We start from the raw sequence: 15,912 nt of genomic DNA on the forward strand, positions 1-15,912 counted from the left end.
CCCAAACACAAACTGACCAACACCCAAGCACCATGGATGCAGCTGGAGCAGGCGCGGAGGAAGAGCGCAACCCCACAAGCACCCTGGACGACCAGCCCAGGACCTTGAGGACAGGGAAGGGCAAGGACAAAAAGAAGGGGGAGATAAAGTTCAGTCCGCAGGCGAACAGGATCATAGTCACAGAGGTGATGGAACACCATCAACAACTGTTCGTCACCTCCAACGTGTCGTTGGGCACCAATAATGGAATATGGTTGGACATCGTGGACAAGGTGAATGCCGTCGGAGAGCACAAGGGGACAATGGATGAGGTCAAGAGGCGATGGAATGACATCAAGAGAAAGACCAAGGAGAAACTCGCAGCCAACCAGAAGGCAGCAATGCAGACTGGAGGTGGGGGCCCAGCACCACAGTTCGTGCTGGATGACATGGAGGAGCTGGTGTCGACAGTCATCTGTGTGGATACTATGGCCGGAGTCGGGGGACCGGACACTGCTCGACCAGGTACTGGGGGATGGGTGGAGATGGCCACGATGGCACACATGCACAATCAAGCAGAGCACAGTGCACACCATCAATGACTCTGGGTCATCGCCCAGTTCTATAGACTGTCACAATGTACAATGCCATGCTGTCAGAATGTCAACATGTACCATGCGGCTACATACATGTGGACACATTGCAATACACCATCTCCCATTCACGTTTCAGGGCCACCGTCAACACCCCCTGCAGAGCAGTCCCTGCCACTCTTCAGTGATGATGAGGAGGACAACCCCAGCATCGACGCACAAGCCCTCCTAGACATCATTGACATCATCCGCGACTCACCTCCAGGATCAGGGCTTCCCAGCTTCATTGAGGAGACCCCACCCACCACCTAAACCACCCGGCAGAAGGCACCCACAGCCCCGGCAGTCTCCCAAGACCCCCAGGAACAATACATGGCCTTCCAACGCCGTGTGCTGGAGGGCCAGAGGGAGACGGCTGAGCAGGTGTGGGTGGGGTTCGACCTCATGGCTACCAAACTGGACACCATTCATGGGTGTCTAGGCCCACTCCATGGTCTCCAACGAGCCCTGACTGACATCGCTGGAGTCCTGAAGTCGAGAGAAGAACACCTGTCCGCTCAGAGGGGCTCCAGCGATACCAGCCGTGAGCTGGCACACATGCGGAGGCTCATGGAGGACATGGTGCGGATGGAGGCGGAAAGGATGGCAGCCACCGCTGCACACCAGTGAAATGTAGCTGGGATCTACCATGCCCTGCAGATCCTCGTCATGGCATTGCTGCCACAAGGCGTGGTGATGAGGAATGCTGCTGGCCCCACACCATCTACATCTCCGCCCCCTGGTGTGCCATTGCCTCACAGTGCGGCAGATGTATCCACTCCAGCACCTGATGTGTCAGTGGCACACAGTGCCTCAGACGGTACTGCAACACCCACAGGTGGGGCAGAGCACACATCCGGGCACGAGGACTTGAATGGGTTTTTGATCAGGAGGCACTAGCATTCATTTCTGCCACCTGGCCTGTTTCTGCTTGGTGCCGCACAATGCCCCATGACCTTCCACTGACCCCCGATACACTCCGATGCACTCACCTTGGACAGCAACATTGACTGTCATAACCAGTTTGATGACTAATGACATGGCGACCAGACTGTGGACTGTAACCTTCCTCTTCCGCAGTACTTGTCATCCCCGTATGGACTCCAACTGGCCCTCCACGGGCCCATATTGTGTAGTGTGCTCGGGAGAAAGCTGGAGGTTGTAGCCAATGAGGGATCCATGAGTACAGATACCCCAGGATTTGCTGCTGTGGAGAAGAATGCTGTGGGAGCTGCCACAGAGTCAGCCTGACTGCCAGTGCACCTTGTATAGATAGGCAAGCAGGTTGGCCCGATTTCCTCCTGGTTCTGAGAGCATTTTTATTCACATTTTGTATTTTGTCTATCTGCCACCTTTAACACCATTACCAAGCGTCCAGGGCTGGATCGACACCACGTGGGTGGTTAGAACTCACTCAGGCTGGGTCCAGGTGAAGGTTTAAGATGGTTGGAGCCTTTTCAGTCCTTCAGGCTCTGATTAGAAGGCCAGCCAACTAGTCCTTGGAGTCACTCTGGTAGTCCTGGGTTCAAGAAGTGGAACAAGGCTCAATAAGCAGTACAAGCCTCTGAGAGTTCAAGGCAGGCTTCATGTAGTAAAAGCAGTTCTTCTAGGGGCAGCACATCAATCTTTTGAAGTACACAGCAGGTAACAGCAGCAGGCAGTTCTCTGAGGGACCTTCTGCAGGTCCAGAAACTGAATTAAAGAGTAGCTCCAAGGATGCTATTTTTATACCTGGTGCCTTCTTTGAAGTAAGAAAAGTTTCTAAAGGATTAACTTTGAAGTACTTCGCCTGCCCTGGCTCCAGCCTGGCTGCCTGAACAATTCACTGGTGTCAAGTCCTTTGTGTGAAGGCAGGGCACAGCTTAGTGATTTACACGTGGGGCTGCTTCCCCATCCTACTAGTAACAGCCTATCTAGAGACACCTAACCCCTCTATTGTGTGGTTTTATGGGAGGAAAAGAGAACGTCTAAATGACATGTTGCGGTAAAGTTGTTCACATTGGCATAAAGAGGTCTGAAGATTTAGAGGTAACTGGTCAGCTGGGCTCTTCAGGAAGGTGGGCTTCTTGCAGCTTTAGGGACACTGCAGCTTAACTGGAGGCCAGTCAACTGATTGTTGGAGTACACAGCCCTGGGTATAAGTGGGATCAGGTCCAGCCCTTGGGGTTTTTCTCAACAGGTTCAAAAACAGGTGCAGTCCTTCTTCTATCTCCCACAAGTCCAGATGTGACCTGATAACATATACAGAAGTGTCACATTTATTCCAGGCACTACCTTGTGGGTACCAAATCCTGGGGGTTTAGTCCTAAACAATCCCACACTTCACTGCTCAGCCAAAATCCAATATGGCAGACTCTTTCTTACACTTGGCAGAGCTTTAGGCACACCCCTGGGTAAATGAGACACTCCGTAGCAAACCATTTCAAAGGTGGGTTTTCCTCCACTGGTATCAGTGACATCCTGACTATGTAAACAATGGAAAGGAAGGCCTGGGTATGAGTTACATCTGCCTGTGACAAGGGATTCCCCTATGAGGTTTGTACAGCGGAGGGAATGTCAGGAAGAGGTCACATCTCCTCCCACCCGGGGCCCTAGCTTTGTTCTTTTTCTTGGGGCCCGTATAATGCAGAGATCCTAAGACAATTGTCCAACACCAACCATTACCAAAAACTGACAACAGACCCAACACACAAAATTCAAAACATTATCCTAAACATCATAGAGGAAGGCAAAACCGCAGGCTACCTAACCCAAAATAAATTTTTGTTCCTTAACACCTAATCAGCCAGAACACCTTTCATTTACACCCTTCCAAAACTGCATAAGAACACTGAGACTCCCCTGGACGACCGATAATTTCTGGATATGGTTCCATTTTGGAATCCCTTGGACGGTAGGTTGACTTCTTTATAAAAAAGACTTTTTTCCAAAAACTTGTTGTTACGTCATGGACAGCATGGATCTTATAAACCAAGTTGAACCTCACCCGTTTGACCCAGAAACAGACATTCTCTGTACCTTGGACATAGAATCACTTTACACTAACATTCCCCAAATGGAAGCTTTGGCAGTCATCGAGAGTATACTCAACTGCAGAACACTTCCACACGCTGTCCCTACTTCCTCTATTCTCCAGTTACTAACACAATGCCTGACTCGTAATTTCTTCTCCTTCAATGACCAATTTTACCAGCAGGTCAAAAGCACATCAATGGGAGCTGTTTTTGATCCAAATTTTGTGATACTCTACATGGATGATCTTGAGATAATGAAAATACTGATCCTATTAACCCACACCTAGACAACATAGCCACCTGAAAACAATATATATATTATATATTTCTAATTTGGCATGGCGACCAGGGGTCACTGATGACCTTCCTAGAGTGGTTCAAAAGTAACAGCAATGGGCTAAGATTCACACTAACACACTGTAGAACAGAGATTGCCTTTCTAGATCTAATGGTAAGACACCTAAAGGTAGAACTATTAACGCCGCTCTACAGGAAACCCACAGAGAGAAACACGTTGTTACTCTATGGTAGCCACCATCCACACTCCTTACAGGATTCACTCACATTCTCACAGTTTCTCTGCATTTGGAGAAACTGTTTATTTAAAGAGGACTATTTTCATGAAGCCAACATTTTGGCTTAAAAACTACTGTCCATAGGATACTCATGCAAACTAGTTCACAGATCAATCAAGAGAGCCAGGTACTGCCCACGAGATAGCCTCCTTACATTTATAACAAAAAAGGACACTCATAATCGCTTTACTTGGCAAAACAACCTTCTCACCTCATTTCCCAAAAACAGAAACAAAAAAAAGACCATATGGTCAGGGCTAGTCTCCCACCAAAAAAACAACAAAGACACTCAATGATCTCTTGGTCCTTTCCCCTCTAACTGACCATTCCACATGTGACAATTGTGTTGCATGCCAGTTTACTATTGAAAGCAAGGAATTTGTGTTTGATGCCATCGGTTTTCTAACTGTCACACTCCCAATGTGATCTATGCTATTTTGTGCCCCTGTAACAAGATTCACATTGGCCAAATACTCAAAAAGTAAAGATTTGCATCTGTCAACATCTAAGCTGTCTCCATTGCAAGGTGCCAAATGCCCTGCTCATGGATCACTTCTCTCTAAAGGGGCACAAAGAGGACGACATCCGCTGGCAAGTCATCAGGGTGGTTAAACCACCACCCAGAGGTGCAGACATCAAGCAAATCCTTCATAAGGATGAACTTAATGGATTCTTTGCACCAAGAGCCTATAGACAGATCTAAACTGGGTGGAGATTTGGACCCCTCTCATTCATATATATATAAACACAATTTCTGCAACTATGCCTTTGCTAATATGTACCCTCACACAGGAATCATGAATGTGATATAAGCCTAGGCTTTCATGCAACAGTTGGCTCATTTAAAGATTGCAAATTGCGTGTAGCTCATATTGCTATCAACATGTTTCATTGATTCTGCTCTAAATGATGGATGATTGTTTGTAACATTCAATTGATACATTTCTTTCTATCATTCTTTCTTTCAACTGCGATATGTTCCTCCCTAAACATTTATACATCAGACCTCGCAAAACTACGTTCATAATGGCCGTAGCGCCTCACCTGTTCAGTCCACATTAATTGGTCACGCCTTAATCATTGCAATTTCCATGTTGATTGTAAATCTCTAAGTAAAATGTTTCACTGATGCTGCTCTAAATAATGAATGATTGTTTATAACATTTAATTGATACATTTCTATCTATCATGTTCTTTTCTAAATGCGATATGTTCCTTCCAAAGCATCTATACCTCAGCTCTCCCCATATTCCGTTCCTATATGTCCAGAGCGTTTCACCTGTTTCTGTGTCCAATAATTGGTCACGCCTCCGCTGCGTCAGCCCATCAGTTTCACCAGAACCAGAACCCTCTCGCCTCAAATCAGCTCTTGCACGCCCCATTCTCCTTTCCCACAGTGGCTGAATGTTATCACCCACTAAGAAGGCCACTCATACCAACCAAGGTAAGAATCTACGTGCCCGCAGGGCCACTTCTTATTCCGATGGCTACTTGTTTTTCTAACGGCCCTCACTTATTCCTGCAGCGGTTGCTCCATTGCCCGGAGCACCGGTTTCCTCATCTGGACCGTGGATTAATCATCAATACCATGATCATAACAACACATTTCAGTCATCATGACCTCGCCCTAGGGGTACGTTCCTGCTTGTTTTCCCCAGAACCTGCAATGTCCTCAGAATTGCACTCCAGCGCTCGTTAGTTCCTTTCACTTATCCCTACATCGCTGTCATTTTTCATTTTTAGGTCTCGCCTAGCGTCACAGTGAATACACTGCACGCTCTGCAAGATCTATTGTGGTCAGGTCGATTTCGGAAGAGGGGTGGAAGCTCCACCCATGCTTTTGATTGGCGCACGTCACAATTTATGCTGAACGCTTGTTTTTCATTGCAAGTGATGCTTGTTTGTACCCTCGATGTCTCCTTTAGGCCCCGCCCATCTGGACTCGTACATGAGCACACTCTCCACTCTGCTGACGAGCTGCGGCGCGGCACCACAGGCCCGGGCCGCCGTCAAGCAGGAGCCCGAGTGGAGAGACGGCGACCTCTCCTCGTTCTCTTCTAAGTTTTTTTAATTACTTTAATGAGCGCGGCGCCCACTAGGGACCCGTGCTCAATTTTTTACTTCATTAGCCAACACCCTTCTCCCCCCCCCAGCATTCGCAGGACAATGGTGTGCGTTATTTGTATACACAATCAGTGATTGGATGTGTCCATATCCTTAAATGTAGCGGTGCGACTTTTATTGGCCTTCAAAGAATGGGAGGCTAATTTGACACACCGAGATTCCATCATTTTAGGCGAGGACATCGCAATCACCAATGTATTTTACTTGTAAGCAAGGCCAGGAGACGAACTTGTGATGTCTGTGCGCTCACCTAGTCACTACAGGCAAGGAGTGAGCACACACAGGCACGCATCGGGCACGGGTACTGGGCCAGGGCAGGCAGCCTTCACCCTGGCAGCCGCTCTGTTGGTGCGAGGAGGGTGGGGCAGTCGGCGGTGGAAGTCTGGTGTAGGGCCAGCCGACAAAGGGTGGTGAGAGTGAGTGACGGATTTTCCAGTCACGAGTTCCTAGTAGCGGCGGGGCCAGCCCAGGTTGTTCTTCTGGCTGCTGCACGCAGCGGTGTCCGTGGCTTTGGTTCTCAGGCCGGTCTGTGATGGGCATACTATGGTTGGTGGCCCGTGAGGTTTGTGCGCGGACTACAAATACCCACAGCAATGACTTCTCTCTCTCTCTCCAAGATCTGTGGCTTCTGGTCACCCAGTGCGTCAGTTCAGAGTGAGCGGCCTATGTCTGTTGGGTGAGCTTTGTGCAAATGTAAGCAAGCAGCGCATGAGTGTGCAGGGTGGGTGGTGTGGGTGTACGGATGAGTGGTGAATGTGCAAGGGGAGTGAGGTGAGTGCAAAGTGATCAATCAGCATGAGAAGTGTGTGGGTGTGTCCAAGGTGAGAGGTGGGTGAATGCAGCAAGGTAAATTGTCAGCATGAGTGGTGTGTGAGTTCAGAGTGAGAAGTGTGTTGTGGAGTATGAGATTAATTGTGTAGAGTGTAAGGTGTGTCAGTGCTGGAAGAAAAGTCTGTGAGCAGTGTCTGAGTTAAGGGTGAGCGGTCTTTGGCGTGCAGGGTTAGCAATGTTAGTGCAGGGTGAGTGTTCAGGTGGGTGAGGGCAGGGTGATTGTATAGCGTGCTATATAAAAGGCCTGTGGTGGGTGAGAGATGTAGGAGTGCGGCATAAGAGGTCTGTCAGTGCAGGGTGAGTGGTGTGCCTGGGTGATTGCAGAGCAAACACTTTGTATAAATGCTGGGTGAGAGGAGTGCTCTTGTGAACTCAGAGTGAGTTGCATGGTTTTGTGAGTGCAGCACATTGCCAATGCTTCTTTCAAGCAGGGGGTGCCTCGGTTGACAGCGTTGTATTACTTTCATTATCAGAAGTGAGGCAGGAGAGGGGCTCCCTGATTCACGGCTGCTAGGTAGGAGTACATCTCATGTCTATTTGTTATAAACAATACACCGGCTTAGTCCATCGCTACCTCACCACGGCTGTTGTGATGAGCCCCATTGTGTCTTGCAACTTTTTTAAAATGACCGTCATCTTCAGGTTATTTGTGTTGTACATGTTCCTGGGAATTCTTGCTTTGTAGTTGATAACTTATTCATGCCTTAGGCCTAGTATCTGATTGGTCAAATGAGTTAGTTTTTTTTTAACTAATGCATTCAAGTGCAACACACACTTTGAAGGGATTTGCTTGGCATCAAGGTCAGGGTGGAGAGAAAAATTATTAGAGCTGTTTTATTCCCCCCTTCCCCCGTGCAGCTATGTTGGACGTATTTGCCCAAGGACACAAAATGTAAAGCACTTGAATGGAAAAAGATACCAACACCTGCTTTTATCTCTGTGCTAGTGGGCACCCCCACCTCATGCTGGTGGAATATTCTACACTTAAACTGAGAGTGCCAGGTGGCCTACCCTGTTTTCTCACCATCTGATTCCATGCGGAGATAGTCATGCAAGAGGAAAACGGTCACTATGACCTAGCCCATTGGCCAGTCACTCCGGTTACATCACAGTGCCGTGCTGCTTGCTGTACAAGACGACTGAAAACATTGATAAAGCCAATCACTCTCTCGCAAGTGAGGCTTATCGGCTTTGCCAGAGCGCGTTCTATTCTCTTAAGGAGTGGGACAACAACGCTATATAGGAGAAGGATAATTCAACATTTGAATATTCCACCATTTTTATTGGCCTTGTTACAGACGGATTTCTTGCAGACAATAGCAGATTGTATTTTTGTAAACTCAACAGTAAACAGTTTTTTTCTCTTTCTAAAAGCATTTGGTGAGATCAACAACGGGCGTGACAGAGATCGTTTGCCATGTGCTGCATCATATCGATAAATGTATAGATCAAGTAGTAATTTTTCAGTTGTGTCATAAGTTTCTTTGTCTTCTGGGTTTGTTTCAACACTTCGAGAGCTCATGATGCTGTAGGGGCACTGCACGCACTTAGGGGCATATTAACAAGCCAGGTGATAAAATTATCGCCGCTTTAGCGGCAGAAAACTGCCGCTAAAACGGCGATAATGGGCTTGATAATATACTCTGTGGAATTCCTATTGAAACCCATGTTAGATGTGAAGGACATCTAACATGGGCTTCAATTGGAATTCCATAGAGCATATTATCAAGCACATTATCGCCGTTTTAGCGGCAGTTTTCTGCCGATAAAGCGGCGATAATTTTATCGCCTGGCTTGTTAATATGCCCCTTGATTCATTAAACCGTTGAGCTAAAGAGCATTTTGTGTAAGGGCAGTGTGCAAAAGTTAAAGTGTTTCAGTTTCATGTATCATTGTCCTGTTTACGTGAATTTATAAAGCAAATTAAATGGTTTCCTAGATCACGTCGAGTACAGTAGACTGCAAGGTCATGCAATGTAGGTACTCATATATAGAACTAGAATAGAAGGCCATCACATCAGCAAGATGTGTTTGGTATACGTTGATGACATGAGTGACGTAACGCCCTTGTTGTGGTTGATGAGGAAGCAGGGGTTGTCCCTCACTCTACAGTAGGAATCTTGCCCTGCAACTCTAATGGATCATTTACATTCACCAATGACCCTACTTGTTAGTTTTTTTTATTTTAATGTTATTACATTGCTCGGAATATGAATAGAAAATATAATTTGGAGAACTGCTCCTTTACAGTTGGGACGAATACAGAGAAATGATTAAGTGAAGGTAGAATGAGATAAAAGAAGACACAAATAAACATTTAAATACCTATGTCCAAATGTCATCACTCCGTAGAGCTGAGGTTTATTTCAGGTCATTTCTAGCTGCTGCACTGCGCTACGCCATCCTGGGTTTTGCAGCTGGGATACGGAATAACATGCAGGAATCAGTGCTTTTCGAGCCGAATCAGGCACGTTATTTGCTGATTTTAACCAGAATTTCACTCGGACATTTTGTTTGCTTTTTATTTTTAACTTTATTTGTCATTTTATAACATGCATAATAGGATTAACTTCAGAAACATATGAATGCTGCAGCACAGCATTTTAATAATCTAGACAGCTGTCCAGCTTGTTTTTCTGTCACTGGAGTTATTTTACTAAAACTACAAGCACAAAGCGCATTGTTTCTTTCTGGCTTTGCCAGTGCTTCATGTTACGGAACAGCAAGGTAAAATGTTTAGAAACCAAACACATAACTAAAAAGCTTTGGGGTATATTCACAAGAACGTGTGCTAAACATCACCAAAAAATGTTAACGCAGCTTTCCACATCACAGCCTATCGCGGGAAAATAACCCTGTGTCAACGTGGAATTCACCACAAGGCGGCCCCATGCGATAGTTTGCCGAAACCGCAGCCAATGCCCGCGATACAACCACCTCGACAGAGCTAAAAACACAAACCCCAACGCCAAAAAACCTGCGATTGGCCAAAGCGAGATGAGGAAATCAGCGATAAGCAGCGCCAGGCCAGCTACAAACACCTGGCAGGCAGGAAGAATCACCATAAAAGTAGAAAAAACACCCAAACACAAACTGACCAACACCCAAGCACCATGGATGCAGCTGGAGCAGGCGCGGAGGAAGAGCGCAACCCCACAAGCACCCTGGACGACCAGCCCAGGACCTTGAGGACAGGGAAGGGCAAGGACAAAAAGAAGGGGGAGATAAAGTTCAGTCCGCAGGCGAACAGGATCATAGTCACAGAGGTGATGGAACACCATCAACAACTGTTCGTCACCTCCAACGTGTCGTTGGGCACCAATAATGGAATATGGTTGGACATCGTGGACAAGGTGAATGCCGTCGGAGAGCACAAGGGGACAATGGATGAGGTCAAGAGGCGATGGAATGACATCAAGAGAAAGACCAAGGAGAAACTCGCAGCCAACCAGAAGGCAGCAATGCAGACTGGAGGTGGGGGCCCAGCACCACAGTTCGTGCTGGATGACATGGAGGAGCTGGTGTCGACAGTCATCTGTGTGGATACTATGGCCGGAGTCGGGGGACCGGACACTGCTCGACCAGGTACTGGGGGATGGGTGGAGATGGCCACGATGGCACACATGCACAATCAAGCAGAGCACAGTGCACACCATCAATGACTCTGGGTCATCGCCCAGTTCTATAGACTGTCACAATGTACAATGCCATGCTGTCAGAATGTCAACATGTACCATGCGGCTACATACATGTGGACACATTGCAATACACCATCTCCCATTCACGTTTCAGGGCCACCGTCAACACCCCCTGCAGAGCAGTCCCTGCCACTCTTCAGTGATGATGAGGAGGACAACCCCAGCATCGACGCACAAGCCCTCCTAGACATCATTGACATCATCCGCGACTCACCTCCAGGATCAGGGCTTCCCAGCTTCATTGAGGAGACCCCACCCACCACCTAAACCACCCGGCAGAAGGCACCCACAGCCCCGGCAGTCTCCCAAGACCCCCAGGAACAATACATGGCCTTCCAACGCCGTGTGCTGGAGGGCCAGAGGGAGACGGCTGAGCAGGTGTGGGTGGGGTTCGACCTCATGGCTACCAAACTGGACACCATTCATGGGTGTCTAGGCCCACTCCATGGTCTCCAACGAGCCCTGACTGACATCGCTGGAGTCCTGAAGTCGAGAGAAGAACACCTGTCCGCTCAGAGGGGCTCCAGCGATACCAGCCGTGAGCTGGCACACATGCGGAGGCTCATGGAGGACATGGTGCGGATGGAGGCGGAAAGGATGGCAGCCACCGCTGCACACCAGTGAAATGTAGCTGGGATCTACCATGCCCTGCAGATCCTCGTCATGGCATTGCTGCCACAAGGCGTGGTGATGAGGAATGCTGCTGGCCCCACACCATCTACATCTCCGCCCCCTGGTGTGCCATTGCCTCACAGTGCGGCAGATGTATCCACTCCAGCACCTGATGTGTCAGTGGCACACAGTGCCTCAGACGGTACTGCAACACCCACAGGTGGGGCAGAGCACACATCCGGGCACGAGGACTTGAATGGGTTTTTGATCAGGAGGCACTAGCATTCATTTCTGCCACCTGGCCTGTTTCTGCTTGGTGCCGCACAATGCCCCATGACCTTCCACTGACCCCCGATACACTCCGATGCACTCACCTTGGACAGCAACATTGACTGTCATAACCAGTTTGATGACTAATGACATGGCGACCAGACTGTGGACTGTAACCTTCCTCTTCCGCAGTACTTGTCATCCCCGTATGGACTCCAACTGGCCCTCCACGGGCCCATATTGTGTAGTGTGCTCGGGAGAAAGCTGGAGGTTGTAGCCAATGAGGGATCCATGAGTACAGATACCCCAGGATTTGCTGCTGTGGAGAAGAATGCTGTGGGAGCTGCCACAGAGTCAGCCTGACTGCCAGTGCACCTTGTATAGATAGGCAAGCAGGTTGGCCCGATTTCCTCCTGGTTCTGAGAGCATTTTTATTCACATTTTGTATTTTGTCTATCTGCCACCTTTAACACCATTACCAAGCGTCCAGGGCTGGATCGACACCACGTGGGTGGTTAGAACTCACTCAGGCTGGGTCCAGGTGAAGGTTTAAGATGGTTGGAGCCTTTTCAGTCCTTCAGGCTCTGATTAGAAGGCCAGCCAACTAGTCCTTGGAGTCACTCTGGTAGTCCTGGGTTCAAGAAGTGGAACAAGGCTCAATAAGCAGTACAAGCCTCTGAGAGTTCAAGGCAGGCTTCATGTAGTAAAAGCAGTTCTTCTAGGGGCAGCACATCAATCTTTTGAAGTACACAGCAGGTAACAGCAGCAGGCAGTTCTCTGAGGGACCTTCTGCAGGTCCAGAAACTGAATTAAAGAGTAGCTCCAAGGATGCTATTTTTATACCTGGTGCCTTCTTTGAAGTAAGAAAAGTTTCTAAAGGATTAACTTTGAAGTACTTCGCCTGCCCTGGCTCCAGCCTGGCTGCCTGAACAATTCACTGGTGTCAAGTCCTTTGTGTGAAGGCAGGGCACAGCTTAGTGATTTACACGTGGGGCTGCTTCCCCATCCTACTAGTAACAGCCTATCTAGAGACACCTAACCCCTCTATTGTGTGGTTTTATGGGAGGAAAAGAGAACGTCTAAATGACATGTTGCGGTAAAGTTGTTCACATTGGCATAAAGAGGTCTGAAGATTTAGAGGTAACTGGTCAGCTGGGCTCTTCAGGAAGGTGGGCTTCTTGCAGCTTTAGGGACACTGCAGATTAACTGGAGGCCAGTCAACTGATTGTTGGAGTACACAGCCCTGGGTATAAGTGGGATCAGGTCCAGCCCTTGGGGTTTTTCTCAACAGGTTCAAAAACAGGTGCAGTCCTTCTTCTATCTCCCACAAGTCCAGATGTGACCTGATAACATATACAGAAGTGTCACATTTATTCCTGGCACTACCTTGTGGGTACCAAATCCTGGGGGTTTAGTCCTAAACAATCCCACACTTCACTGCTCAGCCAAAATCCAATATGGCAGACTCTTTCTTCCACTTGGCAGAGCTTTAGGCACACCCCTGGGGAAATGAGACACTCCGTAGCAAACCATTTCAAAGGTGGGTTTTCCTCCACTGGTATCAGTGACATCCTGACTATGTAAACAATGGAAAGGAAGGCCTGGGTATGAGTTACATCTGCCTGTGACAAGGGATTCCCCTATGAGGTTTGTACAGCGGAGGGAATGTCAGGAAGAGGTCACATCTCCTCCCACCCGGGGCCCTAGCTTTGTTCTTTTTCTTGGGGCCCGTATAATGCAGAGATCCTAAGACAATTGTCCAACACCAACCATTACCAAAAACTGACAACAGACCCAACACACAAAATTCAAAACATTATCCTAAACATCATAGAGGAAGGCAAAACCGCAGGCTACCTAACCCAAAATAAATTTTTGTTCCTTAACACCTAATCAGCCAGAACACCTTTCATTTACACCCTTCCAAAACTGCATAAGAACACTGAGACTCCCCTGGACGACCGATAATCTCTGGATATGGTTCCATTTTGGAATCCCTTGGACGGTAGGTTGACTTCTTTATAAAAAAGACTTTTTTCCAAAAACTTGTTGTTACGTCATGGACAGCATGGATCTTATAAACCAAGTTGAACCTCACCCGTTTGACCCAGAAACAGACATTCTCTGTACCTTGGACATAGAATCACTTTACACTAACATTCCCCAAATGGAAGCTTTGGCAGTCATCGAGAGTATACTCAACTGCAGAACACTTCCACACGCTGTCCCTACTTCCTCTATTCTCCAGTTACTAACACAATGCCTGACTCGTAATTTCTTCTCCTTCAATGACCAATTTTACCAGCAGGTCAAAAGCACATCAATGGGAGCTGTTTTTGATCCAAATTTTGTGATACTCTACATGGATGATCTTGAGATAATGAAAATACTGATCCTATTAACCCACACCTAGACAACATAGCCACCTGAAAACAATATATATATTATATATTTCTAATTTGGCATGGCGACCAGGGGTCACTGATGACCTTCCTAGAGTGGTTCAAAAGTAACAGCAATGGGCTAAGATTCACACTAACACACTGTAGAACAGAGATTGCCTTTCTAGATCTAATGGTAAGACACCTAAAGGTAGAACTATTAACGCCGCTCTACAGGAAACCCACAGAGAGAAACACGTTGTTACTCTATGGTAGCCACCATCCACACTCCTTACAGGATTCACTCACATTCTCACAGTTTCTCTGCATTTGGAGAAACTGTTTATTTAAAGAGGACTATTTTCATGAAGCCAACATTTTGGCTTAAAAACTACTGTCCATAGGATACTCATGCAAACTAGTTCACAGATCAATCAAGAGAGCCAGGTACTGCCCACGAGATAGCCTCCTTACATTTATAACAAAAAAGGACACTCATAATCGCTTTACTTGGCAAAACAACCTTCTCACCTCATTTCCCAAAAACAGAAACAAAAAAAAGACCATATGGTCAGGGCTAGTCTCCCACCAAAAAAACAACACAGACACTCAATGATCTCTTGGTCCTTTCCCCTCTAACTGACCATTCCACATGTGACAATTGTGTTGCATGCCAGTTTACTATTGAAAGCAAGGAATTTGTGTTTGATGCCATCGGTTTTCTAACTGTCACACTCCCAATGTGATCTATGCTATTTTGTGCCCCTGTAACAAGATTCACATTGGCCAAATACTCAAAAAGTAAAGATTTGCATCTGTCAACATCTAAGCTGTCTCCATTGCAAGGTGCCAAATGCCCTGCTCATGGATCACTTCTCTCTAAAGGGGCACAAAGAGGACGACATCCGCTGGCAAGTCATCAGGGTGGTTAAACCACCACCCAAAGGTGCAGACATCAAGCAAATCCTTCATAAGGAGGAACTTAATGGATTCTTTGCACCAAGAGCCTATAGACAGATCTAAACTGGGTGGAGATTTGGACCCCTCTCATTCATATATATATAAACACAATTTCTGCAACTATGCCTTTGCTAATATGTACCCTCACACAGGAATCATGAATGTGATATAAGCCTAGGCTTTCATGCAACAGTTGGCTCATTTAAAGATTGCAAATTGCGTGTAGCTCATATTGCTATCAACATGTTTCATTGATTCTGCTCTAAATGATGGATGATTGTTTGTAACATTCAATTGATACATTTCTTTCTATCATTCTTTCTTTCAACTGCGATATGTTCCTCCCTAAACATTTATACATCAGACCTCGCAAAACTACGTTCATAATGGCCGTAGCGCCTCACCTGTTCAGTCCACATTAATTGGTCACGCCTTAATCATTGCAATTTCCATGTTGATTGTAAATCTCTAAGTAAAATGTTTCACTGATGCTGCTCTAAATAATGAATGATTGTTTATAACATTTAATTGATACATTTCTATCTATCATGTTCTTTTCTAAATGCGATATGTTCCTTCCAAAGCATCTATACCTCAGCTCTCCCCATATTCCGTTCCTATATGTCCAGAGCGTTTCACCTGTTTCTGTGTCCAATAATTGGTCACGCCTCCGCTGCGTCAGCCCATCAGTTTCACCAGAACCAGAACCCTCTCGCCTCAAATCAGCTCTTGCACGCCCCATTCTCCTTTCCCACAGTGGCTGAATGTTATCACCCACTAAGAAGGCCACTCATACCAACCAAGGTAAGAATCTACGTGCCCGCAGGGCCACTTCT

The 15,912-nt window shown here is 47.0% G+C and overlaps 1 protein-coding gene across 1 annotated transcript in view; it reads left to right on the forward strand.

The window, feature by feature from the left end:
- The window catches only part of LOC146796868 (vomeronasal type-2 receptor 26-like), a 151,432-nt gene extending 136,293 nt beyond the window's left edge, over positions 1-15,139 (forward strand). Inside the window, exon 8 of the mRNA XM_085631405.1 lies at positions 14,963-15,139. Within this exon, the coding sequence (XP_085487531.1) occupies positions 14,963-15,139 (177 nt within the window). The remainder of the gene's footprint in view (positions 1-14,962) is intronic.
- The last annotated feature ends 773 nt before the right edge of the window (positions 15,140-15,912 follow it).

This window comes from Triturus cristatus, chromosome 10, assembly GCF_964204655.1.
Source record: "Triturus cristatus chromosome 10, aTriCri1.1, whole genome shotgun sequence".
NCBI lineage: Eukaryota > Metazoa > Chordata > Amphibia > Caudata > Salamandridae > Triturus > Triturus cristatus.